The sequence below is a fragment of the Micromys minutus genome, assembly GCF_963924665.1.
Source record: "Micromys minutus genome assembly, chromosome: 16".
NCBI classification, from domain to species: Eukaryota; Metazoa; Chordata; class Mammalia; order Rodentia; family Muridae; genus Micromys; species Micromys minutus.
This window is the reverse complement of record NC_137985.1, coordinates 36,029,681-36,055,213: the sequence shown is the minus strand read 5'-3', so window position 1 is coordinate 36,055,213 and position 25,533 is coordinate 36,029,681. Positions and strand designations below refer to the sequence as shown.

Below are 25,533 nucleotides of genomic sequence, written 5' to 3'. Positions count from 1 at the left end.
AGAGCGTTAACCACGTTTGCTGGCCCCTGAATCGCCATGCTCACGTGACTAATGTGGTGTGCCATGATGTCACGAGGGTAATATTACTCAGCAATGGGAAATTTTCTCTGTTTTTATCATCTCATACATATCCTTTGTGTGGTTGCCCATTGTAGACCTGAACGTCATATATGGTACGTGATCAAAATCTCTCTCATTTCCATCCAAATTTGGCAGGAAGCCTGAGGACATCAGCTTTGTATGCTCTTCCTCCTGCTACGTAGAACAGCTTTGGCACGTGCCCATGAAGGATGAGTATTCTTTTGATGTGCCAGGGTTGAGATATGTTGGAGCCAGGCAGGCTTGGGCACCCAGTGAACTTCCAGAGGCACCAAGACGGCTAAAGAAGAAATAAGAGCAGAGAAATTTGTTTTGAGGATTAAATACCCACTCTCTATATATCCCTACATTTTATAGGCAGGGAGAAATGAAAGTGAATTTAAATAAAGACTCCAGTCTGTGTTTAATGATGCTGTTATTAGGCTGCATTTGGCAATGCATCCCCCGACATAAAGTCTTAACATTGGACTTTCCTAACACTAAATTACCTTTTGGATCTGCCAGCTTTAATGATAAAGAAAAAGTCTGTCTCATTACTGTCAGGTTCATGGGGGGGTGGTTGTTAACATTTGGTAGACTTAACCAGTTCCAGATGCTAAGACACGACAGTCACTAGGTGATAGATTTTGATAGAGAATCAGGGGCTGGAGCCACATTTGCTGCCAAGTTCATGACACAGGGGTCGATGAGCCTCTGCTTTAAATCAGTGGGACCTCAGTTCCCTCTACATTCTCAAAGCTGGGAAGGCTGCAGATGCAGATGTCTTTGTTGGCTCAGTCAGCCACAGGCGCCAGACTCTAAGGATGCAGGAATGGAGAAAAAGCTGATCTAGAAGCGATATAAGGTGTCATGTGAATCCAAATGGTCACGGGGGAGTGGATTCCTTATAGACTCTTGAGTGTACATCTCCAGTATCCCCTTCCTCAGGGTGCCCTGGAGACTCTGGACAGCAGTCCCTTTGGAGGGACCTGCCCTGGACTACACGTGACTCACCTTTACTGCTCAGGGAATGCTGGATTGGTAGAAGACCTACACCATGCCCTTAACCCTGAGTTCCTTGATGAAGGAAGGAAAGGAAAGGACCTTGAAAAAGGAATAATTACCCCCATAAAGTTCTCCCATGTCCCATGAAACATACCATGGAGATGTGAGTGCAGAGACCCAAAAGAGGGACAAGCTGGTGGGACATAGGAGGTCAGGCAAAGGGAAAGGAAAGCTTCTATAGGTTATACCCGTAAAACCCAAGAACCTGAGGTAGATCCAACTGGCCAGGTATAGGCCAGCATACAGCTGCCTTCTGAGTCCTTTGAGAGGAGGACATTGCCAGACAGTGTCTCCTTCCCATTGCAAGTTTCCTGACAGGGATGAGGAGGAGGAAGACAGTGATCTGGGCAAGCAATCAACTGACTGGTGGTAGCTTAGACCTAGGGACACAAGTGCCATGTGTTGGCAGTGTCTACACCATCCCTGAGAAAAGGCTGCATCTCCCACCAGAAGCCACAGCAGCCACGCTGATGGAGAGAGTGATGTTTTGTTTCGTGTGTAAAACTGGTTAGATGGCTCAGGGCTCTAGCCACCCCACATCTGTAAAATGATACCCCATACAAAAGGCAGAGGTTGGCTTTCCTTCTTCCCCAGGGCATGAGACGGGAATAGCCCTCTGTGCCATCACTCTCGCTGTGTCTTTCTCCAGGCAGGCTAGCACACAAAAGGTGGTCCACTCTACAGAACCCTGTGATGTGATGCTCTGGGCTGAGCATTGGTGCAGCAAAGGACTTGGCTCCTATTTTTAATCTGATCTTAGCCTCTGTTGCCCTTGAGTTGACTTAGTCTTTCTGAGTTTCTGATCTAGAAAACTAGTAATTATACCATTTTACCTCTGCATTGTGGATTACGTAAAGAAGCAAATGAGGTGAGTTCTGCGAAGTACTCTGTAAACTATGAAGTGCCTGTGATAAGATACGCACTGCATAAAACTTGCCACCTCGAGCATTTGATCATTTTTAATATTCTCATTTATTCCTTTAGATTTCATCTTTGATTCTGATGAAATTTGATCTTTTGTGAATGACTGTGTGTGAACATATGTGTGTGTGTGTGTTTGTGTGTGTATGTGTGTGTGTGTGTGTGTGTGTGTGTGTGTGTATGTAGAGGCCTGAGGATAACCTTGGATGTTATCTTCAGGAATGCAATTCATGTTCTTTTGAGACAAGGTATGTCATTATCCTGTAGCTCACCAAGTAAGCTAGGCTTGATAGTGAGTCCCAGAGAGCTGCCGGTTTCTACCCACCCAGTAATTACAATTGTGTGCCACTACACCCAGCATTTTTAACTTTGTATTTTAGGGGTTAAGTTCTTGTCCTCATGCCTGCAAAGCAAGTACTTTACCAACTAAGCCATCTCTGGAGTCCTCATCTTAATCATTTCTTAGTGTATGGTTCATCAGGGATGAATACCTTCAGGGCTTTGTGCTGCCATCCCCATCGTATGCCTCTGGAACCTGTTTTATCTCGCAAAACTGAAAATATTTATTATTGCAGAATAACTACCCATTGCCCCACCCCCAAGCCTGTGACATCCACCATAATGATTTCTGCCTCCAGAATTCAAGTGCTCTATGCACCTCATCTAAGTGGGACACATATGGTTTGTCACCTTGAGACTGGTTCATTTCACTTAGCACAGTGATCTCAAGGTTCACCCTTTTCTCAGCATATAGCAGGCTTTTCTTCCTGTGCAAGGTAGGGGAACATTTCATTGTTTGAATATACCTTTATCCATTCATCCAGGGTGGACTCGAGAGTTGATTCTTTCTCTAATAAAGAGGCATGGGTAAGCATGGATGCACAAGTATCAGTTTGAGACTCTGCTTTCAATGGAAATAGACTCTGAAATATGCTGGGTCATATGGTATCTCAGTTTTATCTCGTATTTTTATGTTAAAATACTCCAACAAAAGCATGAAGGGAGAAAAGGTTTATCCTGGCTTATGTTTCAACAGTCACACAGTCCATCCTGTCAGAGAAGTCAAGGTAACAGGAATTAAAACTGCTGGTCACATCCCATCCATACTCAGGGATATAGAGCAATGGATGTATACTGCTGTTCACCTCCCACTTTCCACTTTCCACAGTAACAGGATACTGGTTAGGGAATGGTGCCACCCACAGTGGTTAGCTCTTCCTACCTCAATTTGTGCAATCAAATAGTAATCCCCTACAGTATACCCAAAGGCCTATCTTCCAGGTGACTCTAGATTCTGCCAAGTTGACATTTAACTCTATAATCAAATATGGAAATTGCATTTTAATTTTTTGAGGAAATTTGATATATTTTTTTATAGTACTTGTACCATTTTACATTTCTCCCGGCAGAACACTTACGCAAGTGTTCTATTTTCTCTACCTCCTTAACAGCACACCTTATCCATCTAGCTTTAAGAAATGTGTGTATATATGTATGTATGTATATATGTGAGATGTATGTGCATACATATGTATGTACATGTATGTAATCCAGATGTCAGTGTTGGGTGTTTTATCAAATACTTTCTGCCTTGCTTTTTGGAGATGGGATGTGGCGTCTTTTATTGAACCTGGAGCTTGCTGATTCAACTAGACTGGCTGGCAATCAGGCTTCAGGGATCTATCTGCCACCACCTCCCTGGTGCTGGGACTACAGCTGTATGCTTTCATGGTTGACTTTTCTTTTTAATATGGCTCCTAGAAGATTGGACTCAGGTCCTCATGTGCAGTAGGCACTTTATTGACTGAATCATTTCCCCAGCACCTTTCCAGATTTTGTTTGTTGGCTTTGATTTGACTATTCTGAGGGGTTTAGAATAGATATTTGGGTGGGTAGGAGACAAAGATGCAATGTTAGTCATTCATTATGGGTGTCTCCACGCATTCAAAACAGGAAAGAGGGAGTTTTAGCAGATTTGTTAGGGTAGGGTATGGGTTAGAAGTCTTGGTTTAGAAGTGCACCTGAAGCTCCCATTCAAGCATACACAACAGGTCAGAAGATGGCAATGCATTGGTAATGCTAACTGATGTGATGCTCACAGGGGATTCATCCATGTGTCCAAGGTTGACAAGTGGCTGGGATTTTAAACACAGGTGGGCTGGTGTGGTGGCAGCAACATGACTGAGGACACAGCCAGTACTCATTAGTGGGTTGCTTCAAACGTGCTCTCTGGATTAGCAGTGTCAGCAGTTCCTGGAAACTTGTGACATATGAGTGCTGTTGGGTACCACTCCAGACCACTACTTGGTCACCCAGGAGAGCCAGGGACTGGCTAACCTGTGTCTTACAGGTCTCATGGGGACTTCTGGGTACATTTTTAAGCTAGAGAGGTGCACAAGCTAACTAAGATGAGCTGTTGAGGGACTGGCTGTGGATTCTAGAGTCAGGCTGGGGAGTGGGGTTATGTTTAGAATCTCCGGTGGGTCAAGTGTGGTGGCGCATACCTTTAACGCCTGCGCTTGGAAGGTAGAGACAGGTGGATCTTTATGAGTTCCAGGCCAGCATGGTTCAAATAGTGAGTTACAGCACAGCCAGGGATATGCAGAGGAATCCAGTCTCAACAACAAAACAAAACAAAGCCAATCAATCAAACAAACAAACAAACCTCAAACGGGGGGCGGGGGAAGTTCCACAAAACAGCAACAACAACAAAAAACCCACACAGAACAACAAAAAACCACCTAAACCAAACAAAAACCAAACAAAGAACCCCCAAACCAACCAACCACTACCACCACCAACAAAAACACTTTAGTTCCTTTTGGCCTCCAATCGTTTTCAAACCCCAGTGTCTGGCCATCAGGACTAGGAGAACCTTAAGCTTCCTGCCACACCACAGAAACATATGGCCACCTGTGGCTCACTGCTCCCTCTACAGTGGATTTCTTGGTCACTATATCCCAGATGCTGGCCCAGGCCCTCCATAGGAGCTCTTTCTTACTGCCTCCCTTCAACTTCAGTGTTCTTTGTCTCTGGCCATTGTTTCTTCCTCTGCATTAGTCCTGTCCTGGCTCAGATGTAGTGTAGGTAGAGGGAACTCACCCCAACCCCCACTCCTGGTTTGCTCGGACTTGCCCACTCTCCTCTTTTTCTATTTCTTGTTGCTGTGTGTTTTTCATTTGCACTGTTCTCGTCCGCCTCCCTTTGCATCTGGGTCGCAGAGTTCCTAGCCCCATTCCTGATGCTCAGAACAAAGTGTGGTGCACGGTGGGTAACTGGGGTTATTATTTTTCATTTTCTGGACACCCAAAGGCTTTGAATCAGTTCTGAATAGTGAAGTGACACTATCAAAGATATGCCTTGTGGGGAGAGTCCTCCTGTGGCTTTGAGTGAGGGACAGAGGGACAGTTGCTGAAGGCAAGAGTTAGATTGTAAAGTAATAATGGTCCAAACCATTGCCTTGCAACTGGGGAAAGTAGCTGTCTCTTACTCAACTCAAAGGAGAATTGGGCAATATCAGGCAGCAGTTTTAGTTGTCCTAGCAAGGGAGGGTGCTGTGTCATCTAGTGGATAGGGGCCAGCAGTGCTATTAAACCTTCAAGGATGCTCAGAACAGCCTCCAAGTACCAGCAGTGCTGAGGTCAATACAGCTGGCGCTCTAAACCATTGATAACTGGAGGAAAGAAACAAACAAAACAAATGTTTTCTAGTCATGGGAAAGGCCTTTGCCATGATCTGTGCCTACAGAGGTGACTTTAGGTCCTTTTGGCAACAGAATTCATGGACACGGAGTGGCAGCTCCTCTGAGATAAAACGTGCTTTCACTGAGCTGTTTCTCAATCTTCTTCCCCCATCTCAGTCTTCTTCTTTTTGATCCTGCGTTTTTCTGCTTTCTTTCTACTGTTTTCCCTTCCTCTCTCCTCCTCTCCTTTCCCCCATTTCCTCACCATTTCCTCTTTCCCCTGTACTTTGTCTCTCCCATTTAACTGCCCATTACAAACATTTGAAATTTAGTGGGTTTATGGTCTCGGTCCTTAATTTTTAAAGTGGGTAATTGCATGGTCTATACTAAATTAAATTTACTAGCTTTTTACTTCTGTGGCATATGGCATCCGGATGGGGCTGGCTTTTATCCCCTGCAGTTGGTAATCCTTCTTCCATTACATTTCTGTGCATCTTCTGATGATAGCCAGGTGAGCATCTCTTTCAGCCACTGTTTCTGTGTAAACTCAGTCAGTCCAATCAGGCAAACATCATGCAGAAATGAAGACAGAGTCTGTGCTGTTAGGGTCAAGAGCAAGGCTGTGGCCAATACTCTCCCTACTCTGCCCTTTCTCATCTGGAACTGCTGTCCCAGGCTCTAGCATAAAAAGGGGAGGCCATGGTTCTTGGAGTTGATCTCCTAACTCCTCCTCATTACCTCACAGAAATGGTTTCTAACCAGAATATCCTGGTGTGCCCATGAATGCCAGACTAATCAGTGGTTTGGTTTCAAGGAGGGCATGTGTAGGGAGGGGTCTGGAGAAATGATGGCCACAATGATGTTTGATCGTCTGTAGTCCCCTAAGAAGACATTGTGATACTGAAGTCTCATTTTCACTGGGACTGGGAAGGAAGGGACAGGCTTTCAACCTGCATGTTGCACGTGGTCTCATAGAATGGCAACTATCACTCCAACCAGAAGTCATAATTACAGTGCAAGCCACAAGTCAGACACATTTTGTTGATAGGAATCTCTTCTCTCCCAGCTCAAGAAAAGGGCAAGAGGGAAAGAATGACAGATTATCTGAATATTTTTGAATGAATGAGCACATGAATATTCTTGTCCTGCTGGGAGCACCTAACTTAGACTCTAAATACCAGTGTCCTGCTGGATAAATATGCTTTGCCCTGTAGTGGCTTCTGGCTCTATCCTTGGCGGATGACAATGGATGATGATGACGATGATGATGGTGATAAAGTTCGTTACTGGTGCTTTGATTGTCTGGGGAAAAGAGATGGATGACGTTAAGGTAGAAACAATCAAAGGTCTGGCTCTTCAGATCTTCCTGCCATGTTCTGCAAACTCAAGACTGTCCCAGTAGGTTGTTTCTCTTGCTTATGCTCATGTCTAAGATGGAAGGGAGATGGATATCAGCCAAATGCTTTAGGAACCCATTTTTTTTTCCTTTCTGATCAAAGGTGGCAGGTCCTATGTTGTCAAGCCCAGTAGACTTGGCCTGCATTTATTCAAAGCTTGGGGTAAAATGTGTGCCTTAATGCGTCTCTGGGTGTTGAGTGTGAGTTAGGGGCGTTATAATCTAATGAGTCTGCACTGATCACTAACCTCACTGCTCTATAAACTATCTGATGAGAACTTAGGGGGCAGGGGACATGGTTTATTTTGGCTTACAATCCAAGGGAACACAGTCCATCATGGGGGGGGTATGGTGGCAGGAACAAGGAACAGCTGGTCACATTGCATTGGCAGTCAGAACAGTGGCCAGAAGTGAAGCCAGGCTATGACATGTTAAGGCTCTCCAGTAACTCTACCTCCTCCAGCTTCACTTCTAAAGGCTCTGCAAACCTCCATATAGCACCACCATTGGGGACTGAGTGTTCAAACACTTGGGACTGAGGGAGACATTTCACATTCAAACCAGGATAGTGTCATCAGCAGGTCGGATGCACTGAAGAGTGGCGCTCGTTCAGAGATGCGTGCACTCTGGAGAAAGCCTTTGATAGCTGCCCATCAAGACTCACCTTCAGAATCTGCTTAGCACACAGCTTATGATACCTACCACCACTCCCCATCCTCCATCTTATCTTCCCTGCAAGCCTTTGATGAGTCTTAGAGCGCAACAGCTGGAGCTGTTTAATGTCTTCATGTTTTGGGTTCTCAGCTACACCCATCCTGCCTGGTGCCTGGCACTGAGGTCGGTGATCCACATAAGCTCTCCAGATTAAATTACTGCAGTCAAGGGGGCTGGCCTGGGCTCAGTTTCCTCTGCTGTTAAGAGGCCAATTTTGTCTGGCATCTTGTCTACCCAAACTCATCAAAGCTCCCAGCAGCCTTCATGGCTCCACATCCCTTCAGCCTTTCTTCCCATTCTGCCCTACAACTTGGCCAGAAGGCTGTCACCAGCAGCCATTAAACAATATAAATGGGCAACTCCAGCTCCCATTCCTCCCTATCCTGGATCTGTGTGTAGTGAGCCCAGAGTGTGGCCCCTTCAAGCATCAGGCTGCCACACCCTTTATTGGGGTCAGCCACAAGCTGCCCATGAAGCTGCCCAGACAGGATGGGACGGGGGCTCCCTCTGCAACCCTGGCTAAGAACACATGGGGATGGTCTTCCTCAAAAGAAAAAGATAAGAGGGAGGTGGCAAGGACTAGGAGAGAAAAAAGGGGACCAGCTTAAGAAGGTTGACTAGGAATATTGAACAGATATATCCATAAATGCTGCAAAGTGGCCATATTAAGAAAGCTCTAAGTGCAGATATAATTGTTGCCTGTGCCAGGGAATTTATTCATGAATTTCCAGGGATCGTGTTCTCTACTTAGCCATGGGTGTGTGTAAGATAAAAAGAACCGTGCCATGAAGTTCAGGCATACGCTTTTGTCAGACAGATCTAAAAGGCAGCCATGCCTGATGAGTGTCCAGCTCAGTGCTTGGTTGTACTGGGGCCAGACACAAAGGGGGCTGCTGAGCTTTCCACTCTCATTGTTCCCTGTCTAGCTGGCTGTCCAGACACAAGGGAGCCAGTGGTGCTTCATGCTCTACGTGTTTCCCACCGGGAGCCTCATCTCCATGCCTCTTCTGGACTGTGTTCTGACTTCAGTTCATGGCCCCTCCGAGTTGCTCTCCACACCATGTCAGCAGGCATCCAAAGCCACCGCTCTACTGAGCTTTCCCATCCATCATACACGTGCCCTGCACACCCATGTGCTTTAGCACACAGCTGTGGTGGGTAGAAGGCTTCCCTTTCATCAGCCCATCTCCAGGGGCAGCTGCTTACCCAAGAGTGGCAGCTGCAGTGTCTAACCTCCCTGGTGTAACACACCAACACTCAGTTCTGTAGCTTTTGCTATAGGTGCCATGCAGTTTGTGCCTGCCTTGTGGTAGAGATGAAACTCTGGACTCTCCCCTCTCCCCTCACCTACCTCACTCCATCCTGGTCATCCTTAGTGCCTATGCACCCAACCCTCTTGGGAGCCACAGCTATGGAAATCACAGTACCTGTCCCCTCATTGACTTCTGTCCCATTCCACACCCACTGTTTCACTTTGTCATGACAGATTCCAGCCCTCTGGTTCTCTGGAAGGCAGTAGGAGACTTTGCTTGTTCCCACTTAGCCACACCTCTAGATTCTTTCTCTGAAAACAGCCTCCTGTCCCAGTCTTCCTGGCACCTTGTTTTCACAATGCCTGGTTCTCTGTATGTCCCAGTATCTACCACACATACCCCACATCCCCACCCCCCTATCAGCTGGTGGAACCCTGTGCACATATATGTTTGGGATACACTCCTTTCCCCATCCAATGGAAAGACCCCAACCCACAACTTTGCTCTGTTGCCATGAACACCATCACCTCCCCCTAACAACACCCAGTTCCTCTTGAGAGCTCTGAAACCCACCTGCCCTGCTCTGTGCTTTGAGCCACACCAGATGCTCCCCATTGCAAGTGGATGCAGAAAAACATTTATTAGCAGAGCGATTGCCCTCTGCTCCCACTTGTAGCCACCTCCCCTGTCACTCTGGCTTGCAGAAGATGAAGATATTGCTTCTCCTCCACGAAAAGGGAAACTTTGCTGCTTGTCTGTCTTGACTTCCCCTCCCACCAAACACTAAAGGTGCTGCAGTGTTTATTAGTCTCAGACATGAGCTATCTGTTTCAGCACTTGAAGGGGAGCTGTCCTGATTGGAGATGTGTAACACACGCTAGATATGAAAACAAGAATATAAAACATCTCAATGATTTTTCTATTGATTGGATGTTGGTATTATAGTACTTGTGATTTAATTTCATAATCTCATATGTTTCTTTTGACCTTTTACAAAGTGCCCACTGGATCACCAACAGAGGCTTTGCTTATTTTTTTTTTCCTGTTGGGAAACGTAGGTGGGATAGAGACTGAGCCACAGTAAGACAGAAGCCTGAAGATACAGCCACTCAAACGTAGATGTATATTTCCGGCACAGGTGAGCCTAGGGTATGTGCTAGTTCAAGGATGGAGGTGATGAGCAATGTGGTTTGTGTGTGTTGCTCCACTGCCATATCCTTCCAGGAGCAAAGAGAAGAGAGCAAATGAATCATCTGAATGCCCTGGTAGCCTTCATCTACATCTGTGAGCTCAAAGTCAGCTCAGGTCTTCTGAGCTCAGAGGAGGCAGCCAAATATTATCTGAACTGGATTGCCATGCATCCTATTAATATCAGGGGTGTTGGGTTGTTAACAAAAAGAAGAGAAAGGCCCTTGGGCTGGCACTGTGGATGCCCATCTTGGTGGAGGACTGTATCTCCGTCATGCCTCTTTACCTCTCTCTAGGTTCTGTCTACCTTTTACAGGGCTTGGTCAGAAAAGGCCCCTTTTCTTCTACCATGGTCAGCTTTCCTCCCAATTACTTCTATGTCCTTGTCATAGCTTCCTGAGTCCTTGCAAAGTGTGACGTGCCCCACCCGCAGTTGTCCCCAGACACCTGATAACTATAAAAGCCTCACTCCTGTCTCTCCACTAAAGTAACCAGAGACCTACCAATTGCCAAGCCTCATAGGAAATCCTTGGTTCTTATTATTTTGGTCCATCTCACTTCTAGCCTGGGGAAATTCTCAGGTTAGAACATTGTTTTTCAGCCTTCCTCCCAACTCTCCCCAAGCATGGCATCTCCAAGGTCTCAAGCCTTCTCCCCCTCCCTCAAAAGTACTCATCCAATACTGAACTCAAATAGTCATGATAACCCTGTCCCCAGGGATTCTAACCGATTACACCTCTTCAGTGTCATTTAGATCTGCTTCACCTTTGTAAGCCCAAAGTCTGTCCTTGGTCTCCTGAACTCAGGGGAGGCTAACACACGTCTTCAATCTCCTTGCCCTGACCCTCACTTCTGGCCTCATTTCGCACTGCTGAATTTTTAAAATAGCACCCAGACTGATCTTTTCAGATCAAATTTCCACTCTCTTTCCAGTATATCTACAAGAGCAATCACCCTGAAATGCAAACCTTGCCATGTCATGACCTGTTTAAAGTCCTTGGGCTGTTTCTCAGCATCGTAGGGCACCATTCCAACCGCCTAGTGAGTCTTCATATGGTCCTTCGTGCTGGGACATTCTTCATCTGCCCTCTTTCCAGGCCTCTCTGACCGGGCACCCCAGGCTTCCTCAGGCTTGGGGCAGGGATCCATACCTGACACATTTCCTTTCTGCCCCTCTGAAAAGCGCACCTACTTCTTTCATAGCTAGCTCCTCTGTGTCTGGTAATCATAGATACTTAGGTGGTCAGTAGTCACTTATTCTGCATGCATGAATTAGGTAAAGATCTTTCTCTGGAGTTTCCCCATCTGAGAGTTTGCTTTTCCTTTATTTTCCTAAGAATGTCTTGCCTCCATATATAGTAATAGTCACTTACTTTCTCTCCAGACACCAGGATCTCTTTGAGAATCAAAGACCTAGCCTCTCTGGCTTGCGATTTTCTGGTACACAAATAGCTGCAGCATACATTATTTTATTCTTTTACTTTCCTAGTTGGCTTGTAGCCATTTGCTTATTCAGCTTTGTTTTTCTCTGGACACTTAGGAATCAGAAACATCCCAATCCCCTATGTATGTATCACCTTGATTAAGAGAGTTGGTTAATAGATTTTGATGAACTAATAAATATAGGAACAACTGAATGAATGCACTAACTTCCTGTGTCATTTGCAAAGGTCATGATGAAGTACTGAATGTATGATTCACTTCACAAATGCTTTGGGATGGAAAAGATCCGAAAAGTAGGGAATCTATTCAGCTGAAGCTCATCATGGCTCCCTGGGTGGGAAGCAAGTATAAGGTGCAGTTCAGTTAAGATGTGGATGTGTTCACAGAAAACCCAAGAGCTTTCCAAATAGAAGAAACTACTGGATAAAAGCAAAACAAAAAACACCCCCAAAACTCCAGAGCAAAGTCCCATGACCTGTTTCACGTTCAGCAAGGATAATCTAGAAACAGCCAAGTGACTGTAGAATTTAGTAGAACATGATCCTGGAAAGGCTTATTAGATCCAGAGGTTCTTAAGGCTAGGGGATCTACACTGTGTGAGGGAGACTGAGGCAGGTCAGAGGAGGATGAGAAGAGAGCTGATAGCAGGAAGGGAGAGCAGCGGGAAGCGGGTCCCTTGGCTGACCTCAGTGATTGAGCAGATGGAGCAGACAAAGGGCGCAGGAGAGTACAAACCAGCTCTGCCAGGAATGTGTGTGTGGGCAGCTGCACTATTAATTAAACCTGAGAGGCAAGAATGAGCCCTTGATTGTATGTGAAGGTAATGGGTGCCATTTGGGACACAAAATTTGCAATAAGCTCTAAGGGAGTATTTCTTAGTGGTAGCTCAAGCAAGAGCCTTATGTGTGGTTGAGAACTTTGAGTCTGTACATAACAACCCGGGGGCTTATAGCTGAGAAATGATATGAGAATTAATGTTATCTCTCTCTGTGTGTGTGTATGCATGTTTGCCTGTGCTCAGGTGTATGCATGGGTATGTGTGCCTGTGGAGGCCAGACAACAACTCTGGATGCTGTTTATCAAGCCTCATTCATTTTGTTTTTGAGACAATCTCTCACTGTCCTAGAATTAAACAAGTAAGGTAGGCTAGCTAAGCAGGGAGCCGCAGGGATCTGCCTGTCTCTGTCACTGGGGTTTCAAGCATGTACCACCATGGCCTACTTCGTCACACAGTGCCGGGGATCTAACTCAGGCCATTGTGTTTGTAAAGCAAGCGTGTTACCAACTGAGCTGACTCTCAGTCTAGTAGGTTCCTCATGAAGAAAGTATACAAGTGCAGGAAAACTGAAGATTAGACCTAGTTTTGAGCAATACTTACAACTAAGATCAGGGCAGGAGCAAGGGATGGTGGTTGAATGAAACTTCCGGGGTATCTTTGCCAACACTTAGTGTTGTGCGCCCACGTCCGCTGGCAGAAACAGGCGTGCAACAACAACAAGATTCTTCTGCGGACAACCTTTATTGTACAGCACTCTGAGCAGGGGACTTCCTGAGCAGGAAACTTCTCTCTGAGCCAGGGACTCCCTACCGGGGTCTACTGTATAGGCGACCTCTCATGTGCAGTCTCTCCCACGTGCGATCTCCTCTCACCCAGTCTCTCTCCCACGTGCGATCTCTCTGCCCAGTCTCTCTCCACGTGGGATCTCTCTGCCATCTCTCCACGTGGGGGAGAAAAGCACTGCTTATATATGCCCAGGAGACTCGTGTCGCTACCTTATTGGTGCGCCCTCCAGTAACTCAATAGTATGCCCCGAGAGCGGGCTATGACGTATGTGGCGCATTCGCATTAAGTCTCTTGGCTGGGCAACAGCTCTGTTTGCTGAGTTCTCGGCGGGAAGCCGGCACCATGTTTGGGTGCGGCACAAACGGCTCCCTACAACTTAGTATAGTCAAGTCTTTTAATTTCAGCCATTCAAACAGGCTTGCAGTAGCATCTTATTATGGTTTTAACTTGCATTTTGTGGGTTACTGTTAGTGCTGAGATTTTTTTTTTAATCTACCTCTATCAATTATCTGTGAAGTGTCTGCATTTTTTTTTTACTTAAAATTTGTATAATTTTCTTATTACTGAGTCTTGAAAATCTTCCTTTTCTGAATGTGAGGCCTCTGTCTAGGATCAGCTCTGCACAAATTTTCTTCCAGGTTGTTGCTTGTGTAAGTGACTCTGTTCATGGTGTCTTTGGAAGAGCAGACATGTGCAGCTTTGATGCAGTTTAACTTCCTGAGTTTTTACTTCATGGGTTGCGCCTAAGTCTTTTTCTTACTTGAGGTCATGCAGATTTTCTTAGAAGCTTCACAGTCTTGTGGTTTACATTTATGTCTGCAGCCCATTTTGTGTTCATTTTGGCACGTGGCAAGTGGCAGTTTGAAGTTCTTATCTACCGTCAGCGTGTGAGGATCAGGTTATTTTGACTCAGCATGGTGTGGTACTGTTTTTCACTCTGCAATGTCAAAATCACTTTTTTCCCCACAGTTGTATGGAGCAGAAGAATGATCTTGATAGAAGTTGGCTTAGAATCGCCCCACGTTGAGGTTGATTTGGCTCAAATGTTTATAAGGGGTATACTCTTGCCAGATGGGGTGCCACATACCAGGTTAGAAGGGATGGATGAGGGAAAGCTAAGGGCTGACTCCTCAGTTGCAATGCATTACAAGAGGCAAGAGCTTGTTGGGAAATATGTGGCTGTGGTGCTTGGTGAGCCACTATGTTCAGGGTAAGGCTTCTTGGAGGGTGAGATGTCCAAGGAGTTTTCCTGAGTGAGTAGGACCAGCAAACAAAGGTGAGAAAGTATAGGAAATGGGAAACCAGAGGAATGCAGGCACATAGCAACAAAGGTGCTTGTGCTCGCATGATCATGTCTGTGTGCAAGCGTGCATGTGTGTTTACATGCATAGCTCTCTTTCTTTGTGCACATGTGTGTGTGTGCACGCGAGGCACGTCAACATTTTATTATTTGTGGAAGGTTGAGAGGAATAAGCAGGGAAACAGAGTCTAAGGGGGTGGCAGGTCTCATCAGCTATGCCATGGATGGAACCCAGGGCATTACATATGCCAAGTTAGTGTTCTTTCACTAAGGCATACCCCAAGCCTGTTTTGATTCTGGTTTTCATCTTTATTTTAAGGCTGGGTCTTGGTAAGTTACCTAGGCTTGCTTTGTCATTCTGTAGCTCATTCAGGCCTCAAACTTCTAATCTTCCTGTCTCAGCATACTGTCTAGCTGGTGTTATAGGCATATACCTATAAGACCAAGCTAAGCAACTACCTCCCAAGTAATCAGGATGAAGGAACTGGAAGCAGACAATATTGTCAGAAGAACCAACAAGGGGGGTACTGAGGAGACAGATGCAGGTGTGGTTGGGGTGGTGGTTTGGACATGAGGAGTTGAGCAAGGATTTGAAAATCTGGGAAGCTGATGCTGCTCTTTGCTAAGCTTGGAATTTTAGAAGGAGGGAGAAGTGGGTAAAGGTGGAACTTCTCTCTCTCTCTCTCTCTCTCTCTCTCTCTCTGTGTGTGTGTGTGTGTGTGTGTGTGTAATAGGAACAAATATGTATGCCACAGCATATGTGTGGAGGTCAGAGGACAACTTTTTGTCATTGGTCTTCTTCTTTTAGGTGGTGTGGTGGTTTGAATGACAATGACCTTATATATTAATGTGTTTGAATACTTGGTTGTTAGTGGAACTGTTTGGGAAGGATTAGGAGATGTTACCTTGATAGAGGAGTCAATGGCTGTGCTTAGAAGTTTCAGAATAACAGTGCCATTCTCAGTGTTATCTTCACCATCTACCTGTGAATCACGATGTAAGAAAGCTCCCAGAGGTTGCTCCAAACTTCCCTCTACCATTATAAACTCTAACACCCTGGAATCATAAGCCAAATTAAACTCTTTTATAAGTTGCCTCAGCTATGGTCTCTTATTACAAAAATAGAAAGATATGTGGATTTTCTGATCAAACTCGGTTCTCAGGCTTGTGTATCAAGAGCTTTGCCCACTGAGCAATTTAGCCAACCTCCTAGTTTGGATCTTGATATGTTTGAGATGCTTTTTAGACATTTACCTGAGGTGCCAACAGATTGTTGTATTCACATCTTTCTTCCCCAAGGGAAGTGGCTGGAAATGAGATCCAAAGCTTAGGAAACTCCTGTAAACAAGGCAGAAAAGGGGCTTTGCAGAGACCCTGGGGATTCACCCATATTAAAAGATGGCAGGAGCAGAGGGTACCTGCAGGAATGGCCAGAAAATTAGTAGAGTCTTTGGAGAACAGCTTCCTGGGAGCCAATGAAGTCGGGGGCCTTATTGAGAAAGTGGGAGTAGGGCTTGGCTTCAAAGAACCCTAGCTCAGGAATAGGCAAGGCACTCCCACAAATGGACCCAGGCCCCAGGTGCAACTATGAGCTAGGCAATCTTGGGCAAGTTGCCTAACCTCTGCCATTTCTCACTTATCTCATTCTAAAACAGAATAATAAAGTGCACATTGCATGGGGATTAAATGAGATCATATATTTGATGTTCTCAGAGCAGCACCTGGTGATCATAAACAACAATGCCGGCCATGATGTAATTAGACAAGGGATCAGAAGTGCCCCCCTGATTTTGCAGTGATGCCTGTTGGCACTGGCATTGTGTGCAGTCTGAATGAAGTCGGGAGGCAGAAGGTGGCTAGTAGTGAGTGGATTGGGGGGCTTTGGGCTGAAGTCAGCAAACTGAGGAATCATATTCAATAAGCCTGGCTTACACTGCGGGTGAGGTGGTCAGTATTGTAAAGTATCTTGGGGGGGGCTGTGTTCACCTCCCTGCAGGCATTAAAAGTCGTCCTGCACGATACTGAGTATTGGCTGTAATTTTTTTTTTTTTTTTTTTTTTTTTTTTTTTTTTTTTTTTTGGCTTTACACTTACCAAACCAGGAGCTTGTTCTTTTTGGCTCCAGGGCCAGTGTGGCCCATGGCCCATCTGGTCACAGGAAGTTCTGCCTGTTTGGGCTTTGACGCTGCCTGAGCACAGAGAGACAAGCTCATCCAGAAGAAGCTGATGGCAGGACAAAAGAGAGTTCACTGAGGCAGGTAGAGTGTTGGGGAGGAAGGCAGGGAGTGGGGATGGAGGCTGTCCTGGAAAAGGGGATCCAGGTGAAGATAAAGGTACAACAGCTCATGTGGAGGGAGACTTCCTTCCATGGAAGAGATGAGTGGGAACAAGGAAATGGAGGGCAGTAAGAGAACAGAGCTCATGACAGACACGGGGCAGGACGATCACCATATCTGGGAGCTCAGAGCTATGAGCAAGCCTCTGGGAAGGAAAGGTAACCAATTCCCCAGGGCTGGACTCGTCTCTCTTTCTTGTTAGCACAGGGCCATAATGGGTTGGTCCAAACAGCCATTGGCAGTGTTATAGATATGACCTATAAAGGCTCAGCAGTAAAACTTCTTTATTCCCTCCTTAGAGCGGAGAGCGATTGAGATAGAGGTGCCTAGAATCTTCTGTAGCAGGCCTCTGGTGGAGCTTAGAGATTAAGGTAGCTGGCACCCACACTTGAGGGGTCACTCCCGAGCATTCAGTAATGTACAGAGGGAAGGCAAGCCCTGCTCCAGTTCCCACAGGTGAACAGAGAACAGGATGCTGCCATCCCTGGAGGGATGACACCCAGTAGAGGTGGCAGTGGGTCCTCTGCCGTGCGTGTGCATGCACAGGAGCTGCCTCGGATCTTGGTGCTACCTGATGTTGCCACATCACCAATGTTTGCTGCAATTGCTGAAGAGGATGAAGAGTCACGTGATCATGCACTATTTAAGCACTCGGTAGCCGCTCAGTCCTGAGCACTGCCTGCCCAGAGTCATCCATTTACAAAGATGCGTCAGGCTCTGCCAACCTCTTCCCCAAAGGGGCTGACTAGGATAAAGAAGAGAGGCCACAGACAGGCAGCAGGAGGAATTCATAGAGCTCAAAGGGAGCACAATTGGGATGAGCACTCTGGGAAAGCAAGCAGGCAGGCAGGAAGGATTATCTGGGCATTTAAGGCATGAATGGCTGAAGACACACAGAGGCTCAGGGGGGCAGCCAAATCCCTGCCAGTGGGCTAGGGAGCTGTTTGGGTTCTCAGGCAATCTATGAAAGAGAGCACTGGAACCTAGAAGTCAGAGAGGGCCTTCAGGGAGATGAGTCGATAGGGAAAGGAGTGGGAAAGAACAGCCTAGGTGGGCAAACTGCTCCAGCGATGAAGATGCTGCTTAGCATGACCAAAGGCGATTCCCAATGCTTTGGGACGACCATAAAGCAACTCAGAGCTATACATTTACTTCTGCACAGGCCTGCTCACACTTCCTAGTGCTGAGCTAACCAGTGCTACAGTAGGCAGAGCCAGGCCCACCAACCGACATAGGGATGATAGGGGACTATGAGGAGTTTGAGATATATGATGAGCACTGTCACAGGGCTGCCTTTCCATCATCAAGGGCCTCAGACCCCAGATGGGGAGAGAGCTCAGCAGAGAACATGATGCTTGGGGCTTGAGCGAGAGGCTCTATGTGAATGCAAAGGCTATTTTGACATAAAGAAGGTGCACCAAATCCTGACAGGCCAGAGAAGTGGTGGGCACTACTGGGTCTTCACGGTTAGATAAAATGTCAGACGATAGTCCCTATTTGTGACAACCCTCCCCTTGCTGCTGCCCAGGCCTCTCAGCCTCACTGTGGCTACTAGTTGACTCCTGCACAGAACAGTCTCCAGGGCCACAGGATGTGCTGGATCATACTGTACCTCATTTGGCAGCAGCTGGGAACTCCGAACATTCTGGCCTAGCCCAGCAGCTGGACCTGAGGGACCCAGTGTGGTCCAGGAGCATCCGCTACACATTAAGTCTTGAGCACACTGCTCTCTTCCATCCATCTGGATCCTCTCCTGGGACAGCTGAAGAACAAGTGTGCTGTTTGGTGACTGCCTATTGGGGATATGTTCCTTCAGCACCATGGGGGAGCCTGAGTCCCCGCCTTTTGTTTGACATTCATAGCGCTAGAATTTAGTCCCTATTTTCAAGCTAATTATCCTGGTTCCAATATGTCTGATGCCAACACAAAACCTAGTCAAGCCTCTTCCCTGTCAGTAATTAATCGCTGTCAAGAACCAAAATCTTAGTGAAATGTGGGGCTCAGGATAGCCTATAACAGGCACAGGGAATGGGGTTGTCTAATACACCTGAGGGCTTCATGGGGAAAGAAAGAAGAGGGTTCAGCATCAGATTCCCACATTTTTCTCATCTGCCTTCCATTGTTCTCCTGACTCAGCACATTAGATGGGGCTCAGGGTATTGTGTGTACAGTGTATGACACGGTTGGTGTGGGACCTGCACATCCCAGTTTTTATGAACATGTTGTCTTAATCAGCGTAGGATGTAATTCAGTAAGATTGCAAAATGAGTGGCTTAAAAATAGAACTTTTATTTCTCAGTGTTTTCTGGGATGCCTGAGGTTACGGAGCTGGACAAGTCATTCCTAGTGAGGCACCTCTTCCTGGTTATACTAGAAGGTCGGGTCATCTTTTCACTGTGTCTCCCTATAGTAGAGAGCAAGCGGCTGAGCTTCCTGCTCTCTCTTCTGAGAGGGACACTGATTCTATGAGTCTAGGACTCTACCCTTGTGACTCCATGTAACCGCAATTAACCTGTGAAAGCACTCCTTCCAAATACTGTCACATTGGAGGTTGGGGCTTTTAAAATGCACTGGAAAAGAGGTAATGAAACCGGGTAGCACACACCCGAGATGCATCATTTTCAAAAAGGAGATGGAAGCAGTTGTACGTGGAGCTGACACATGGCTGTGTGCTGCCCCTCGTAACACGGCTGTAATTGTGCCGTTTGTATAGCAACAGAGTGGTGACAAAGCCAGTGAGACTGTAACATGAACACCCAGGGCAGATGCTCCTAAGTTCATGTTCAAGAAGGGTTCACAAAAGGTAGCACTAGCTTTTCATCACTGTGAAACTATTCTTGAGGTCAACCAACTTAAAGGAAAAAGGATGTGTTTGGGCTGTGGTGTCAGCGACTTTCAGCTCTTGGTTGCTTGGCTCTTTTGCTTTGGTGACCACAACGAGACTCTGTCATGGTAGAAGTATGTGACAGAGAAAGCCACTTTGCTCAGGTGGCCAGGAAGGAAGGAGGAAGTGAGGGAAGAATGGAGGGAGGGGGAAGGGATGGGAGGAGAGAGGGGGCAGCTAGGATCATTGTCACCCTTCGGCGACCTAACTTCTCTTCACTACGGTCTGCCTCTTGAAGTTCCAGTACCTCTCAGTGAACCCAGCCTCTGGGGCACACTTCAGATCTAAGTCTTACAATGTTTTGAGGGAGATTATTTTAGTGATTAATTTATTACAAGTAATTCATAAAATATCTAGTAGATGTGAATGGTTAACAGGATGGCTGCCCCTAGTTGAAAAATCTCATCAGGGTGTGGTGTGTGCTAGGAGCTGGGAAGTAGAGAGATTGCCTGGAGGTTTTTAGAACTCCAGAATCCAGCCCATCCCTAGTGTCTCAGGTTTGGTTTGCCTTGGTGACACTTTATTTAAAGCCCCCAGAAGACTAAGAATCCCTGCTTGCTACACCCTCTCTTTTGTCCAAGTTCTTGAAGGACAGCTCTGGGTATCTGAGGTCAAGACAAACTGAGACCACTTCCACCTCCATTGATCGCTGGTTCTGAAAACTCGGGCAAGTCACCAGATTCGTCAGACCCGTTCCTCCTCGTCCCGTGTGAACACACTGGTCTTGCTGAGTTGAGCATGAGATTGGGGCATGCACAGTATTGTTCTGAGAACACAGCACAGCTCTCTCTCGGACCCAGGGTCTCCTGCGCAAGACTCTGCTGGATTGCCAGTTTCTGTTCTAGATCTCTTTCCCATGCTCTGAGGCCAGCCTACTTGTTGCTGCGTAATTTTCACTGTAGAGTTTGTTTCTCAGTATCAAGTCTTATTTGGAATCAATATTCCATAACCAACGGATGTGAAGTTGTGACAGTCACCGCTGGCATGGGGCTACACACCACCTGTCTGCTTTTAGAAGAAATGTCCGTCATCTGTTCCTTAAGGGACATCACTTGGGAATCACTTCTGTCTATTACTGCTCCCCTATGGTGTCGAGTTGTGATCCTAATGTAACACAGTGTGACTCTTTCCTTTTCTGATTCTGATAGCGCTGTCTTATTCCGAGTCTTGTCCCCTCAACCAGCCCAGTGAGACCATAACATGAACACCAACTGGTGTCAGAACATCCCCAAGTTCTCCCATTCACAAGGAATGTGGACATGGTAGGGCTCTTAAGTCTTCCCACTTACAATTCTTTGGTCACCCCTACAGGTGGCCAGGCCACTTCATGTGTGCTTTTCCAGTTAATATGTCCACCTCATTGCCTGGGCCTTGGGACTCGCCTTCTCTGCATGCTCGAACCTATGCTGTGGATGTGAAATTGAGTTTACATTATTCACTGGGAGTGTGCATATAAATAAATCCTCAAGTCGGGGGAAAAATGCGTTGTCACATTCCCTGCTGTGTCCTGGTATTTTCTTTGTGAGATTGTACACAGGACAGCCATGGACAAACTGAGAGCGTGGAGCCTGGGCCATTAAGGTACAGGGATGACCTCAGAGTCACAGTGATTGAAAGCCAACTAGCACCAAGTTTGTATCACTTGGGGACACAAGGACTTAGGAATACCTTCCCCTGTTCACCTGGACGTAGCAACTCAGGGCCATGTGTCAGGGAAATCAGCTGAGGTGCACTCTGTGTTTTCTTCAGCCTCTGAAAGATACATTTGATTGTCTTTTTTTTTATATAATTACTTTACTGAGGTTAAAATTCATCTCCCGCATAATTCACCCACCAAAAGCACACAGCTCCGTGGTTTTTAGCACACTCACAGTTGTCTCATAAACCTAGGAAACTGCTCCTCCGATCAGTGTCTCTATGGACTCACTTTGTCTAGATGTTCTTATGTTGATAGAGCCACCCATCCGATGACATGTTGTTGTTTGTGTTTGGCTTCTTTTGCTTGGCACAATGTTGGTCATGCACGTTGGCACGTGTGGAAATATTCTATTCTTCTCATTAAACAGTTATAATCCACCACAGTAAGAAGGCAGTGTCTTCCTCACCCCTTTGTTGAGGTAATTTTGAATAATTTTCCCTTTTAGTCTTTGCGAGTAACTGCTACGTTTGCGTAAACATCAGTCTTCAGCTCCCCAGGAAGTAAGAATCTCAAAGGCCAGCACTATTGAGTGCCTACTAGATGCAAGATGGCACTGAGTATGTCCCATTTCATGTACTTCTCACAGTAGGTTAACAAGTAGCTTTTCTCCTCGTTTTTCAAGTAAGGAAACAGATCTATTAGCTACTATGAATGGAGCTGGGGTTATAGCCCAATTCTCTGTGAATCCCTTCACATTACATCCTGAGGCTGGGCTTCTCCAAGTCATCCATACTGGTTAAGTCCAGATGATGGGTTCCTGACAGCCATTACCCGAACTGAGTTCCTCCACTAACCACTGAGTTTGTCTTTACTATTCCAAAGCTCAGTGAAGAAAAGTTATTCAGAGAAGTGTCATAGCTCACTAGGGACACATGGCTCTTGGGAACCAGAGACTGGAGTGTGAGCACTCCACAGTACTCTGCAGCTGCTTCCCTGCTCCCACAGCTGTCCCTCACAAATGCATAGCCTTCTCTTTCCTCAGGGAGTTCCTTGTAGACTTAGAATTCCATTTGCAAAAGGGTAGTGAGCACGTGCCTTTCTGTGTCCACGTCTCTGAGGGTATTTTGGTACTTAGCACCACGGACCTCAGACAAGTAGGACCCCTGGTGGTCAGTTATGGTACTGCATTGTTCCTCCAGAGCTTAAGCCTCATAGATGGGATGTGCAGAGAACTCATTTTGGAGAGTTCTGTGGATGTCGAGGTGGAGAGGGATTTGGAAAGCTGCCTGAAAAAGGAAGGTGGCAGTGTGGGCAGGTGGAGAAGGGTGATGGGCAATGGTGGTAGGTGGCATACCAACTGTTTCCATATGGTTACCTGCCCACAGCTGCTATCTTGGATGACCCCATGGAGTGCAGCAGAGGTGAACGTCTCTCCATCACCCTGGCCAAGAATCGCATCAACCGCGCACCAGAGAGGCTGGGAAAGGCCAAGGTCGAAGTGGACATCTTTGAGCTTCTCAGAGACAGCGAGTACGAAACTGCAGAAACCAGTACGTAGACTGGACAGGCTGGCAGAGGAAGAGCTGGTGGTGGGCATGTGCCTAGTGCCAGGCCTCTGACACATGTCTCCAGGGGAGGGAAAAAGTTACACGCTAAGAAGGCCTGTGAGAGCCTCAGCCCAGATGAAATTCCTAGGTACTGTTGTGAATCATGCTTTCGATAGAATATTAATTCACCAAGTAACCCATCCATCCATCCATCCATTTATCTATTCATCCATCCATCCATCCATCCATTTATCCATCCATCCATCCATTCATCCATCCATCCATCCATCCATTTATCCATTTATCCATCCATCTATCCATCCATCCATCCATCCATCCATCTATCCATTTATCCATTTATCCATCCATCCATCCATCTATCCATCTATCCATCCATTCATTCACATCCTGGACATTTTTAATACAGAAATTTACACGAAGGCTTGTGGATGATTGGGAAAGTATGACAGCCAATGTAAAGACAGCTTATCCATTAGCACCCTTCTTCCTTCCATCCCGCCCGCCTTTACTCTTTCCTCTGACTTCCCTTCTTTTTTCTTTTCCTTTCCCTTTCCCCTTCCCTTCTAGTCTTTAGTAGTTCACCATTGAGATAGGTTTTCACTTTGTAGCCCAGGCTAGTCCAGAGCTCAGTAAGTTGCCAAGGCTAGCTTTGAACTCACAGCAATTTTCCTGCCTAAGATACCCAACTGGGCTCTGCCTTATGTTCTTGTGCTGAAGGCTGACATGTAGGAAGATGCTGTGTCTTGGTATGGAGTATGGCCATTTTCTCTGATTGAGATATTCAGCCTATCTATACCTTAGTTTACTCATCAGTAAAATGGGAGTGCTAGATTCTACTTTGCAAATCTTGCACACTTGTTATGAGGTTCACGTGAGCTAAAAGATAGAATTTTCTGTGAATTGTAGGATGTTACAGGCACAGTAGGGCCTTAATTTACTCATAGCACATAGGGTGGGTCCCGTGTGCTGGATGCCTCTTTAACATCTAACAATAGTATGAGAGCTACTTGTTATTTTCTCTATTTTAGGGGGGAAAGTGATGCTCAAAGGTGTGGAATCATCATCCTGAGCACAGAGCTAGTCTTCACAGTCTGCTGCACCTCCTTGCCATCCTCTGGCTGGTGCTGGAATAACCTTGTGACTTGGTCTCAGGAAGTGAGAGCCTCTGCCTAGTAGCCAAGCCAGAAATGAATGGCTCTGGTGCAGAAGGAAAGCAAAGACTTTCTGCTTCTCTGTCCAAGAGCCAGAGACATCAATTTAAAATGGGGAAGTGCTTATTTGACTGCAGCTTTTGAGGTTTGAGTCCATGACTGGGCATCATGGAGAGGGTTGTGTTAAATTAGCCTACCTTGTGGTAACCAGGAAGCAAGAGGAGATGGGAAGAGAGGGAACAAGGCTCCCAATATCCCTGCAAGGATATGCCCCAGTGACCTCACTTCCTTCCACGAGGCCCCAACTCTTTACCACCATGTGATGACCAAGCCGTCACCACATGAGCCTTAGAAGGACATTCACACCCCAACTGTAGCAAGGGATGCTCAGCCCAGACACATGATGACATCATTTCTGTAAGACTTTGGGGAGTCCCCTTCTCTTCCTTTTCCAACTTCAAATCAAAGGAATAAAAAAAGAACAACTAGTGTAACTATTGGTGTTATTGGTGTTAGACACAAAGTTTTCCCCATGAGGATGCAATAATGCTCTATTGCTCTAGTCTGGGCTGTTTGGGCTGCAAGAAAGGGAGCAGGTTCTCACTGATTCAAGTACAGCACACACTTTCACTTTCTCTGCCTCTCCCCTGTTCTCATTGCTTCTCTATAACACCCCTATCCTGCTGGGTCAAGACTCTTTCCTCAGATGGTTAGTTTTCCTCTCCCATCCATCATACACTATCTCATAATGGCTGCCTGGGATATAACCTTGGATTCATCACCCTGGAGCTTTGATTGACTGTTTCCTCTATGACTCAGGATGTTACACATTGGGAACACCGTTAGAAACTAGGTAGGACCTCTGGACTCATGAGACTTACAGTCTCTTCAGAGTATACAGTGTCAGCCTTCCCTGGTACGGCTTTTTATAATGCATTCTTATTAAACCTTTCGTACTTTCGTGCATGCACACAGTGTACCTTGATTGTATTCATCCCCACACTCTTCTTCCTAATTCTGTTTCTATTATACGCCACTCATCCCAACTTCAAGTCTTTTTGTTTATAAATAACCCACTGAGTCCAATTTGTGCTACTTTTGTAGACAAGGGTGTGGGGCCATTATCTGGAGCATGGCCAACCTATCAGGGGCCATACCTCTAAAGAAAATGAACTCTAGCACCATTAACTGCCCAAACTTGCTCAGCTAGGGGGATGGGCTTGTGAGCTCCTCTTCCCCATGCTGGCTTGATCTTACATAACTCTTGCTCAGGCCCCTAAAGCTATTCATGAGTACAGCTGTCCTGACATGTCCAAAAGACATGCCTTTGCTCTGCTCCTCTCGGCTCTCGG

The 25,533-nt window shown here is 46.3% G+C and overlaps 1 protein-coding gene across 1 annotated transcript in view; it reads left to right on the top strand.

Moving 5' to 3' along the window:
* Positions 1–25,533, top strand: part of GRIK4 (glutamate ionotropic receptor kainate type subunit 4) — a gene marked incomplete at both ends in the record, with an annotated part of 286,472 nt that overhangs the window by 95,796 nt on the left and 165,143 nt on the right. Inside the window, one exon of the mRNA XM_080929959.1 lies at positions 22,848–23,012. Coding sequence (XP_080786085.1) covers positions 22,848–23,012 — 165 coding nt within the window. The remainder of the gene's footprint in view (positions 1–22,847; positions 23,013–25,533) is intronic.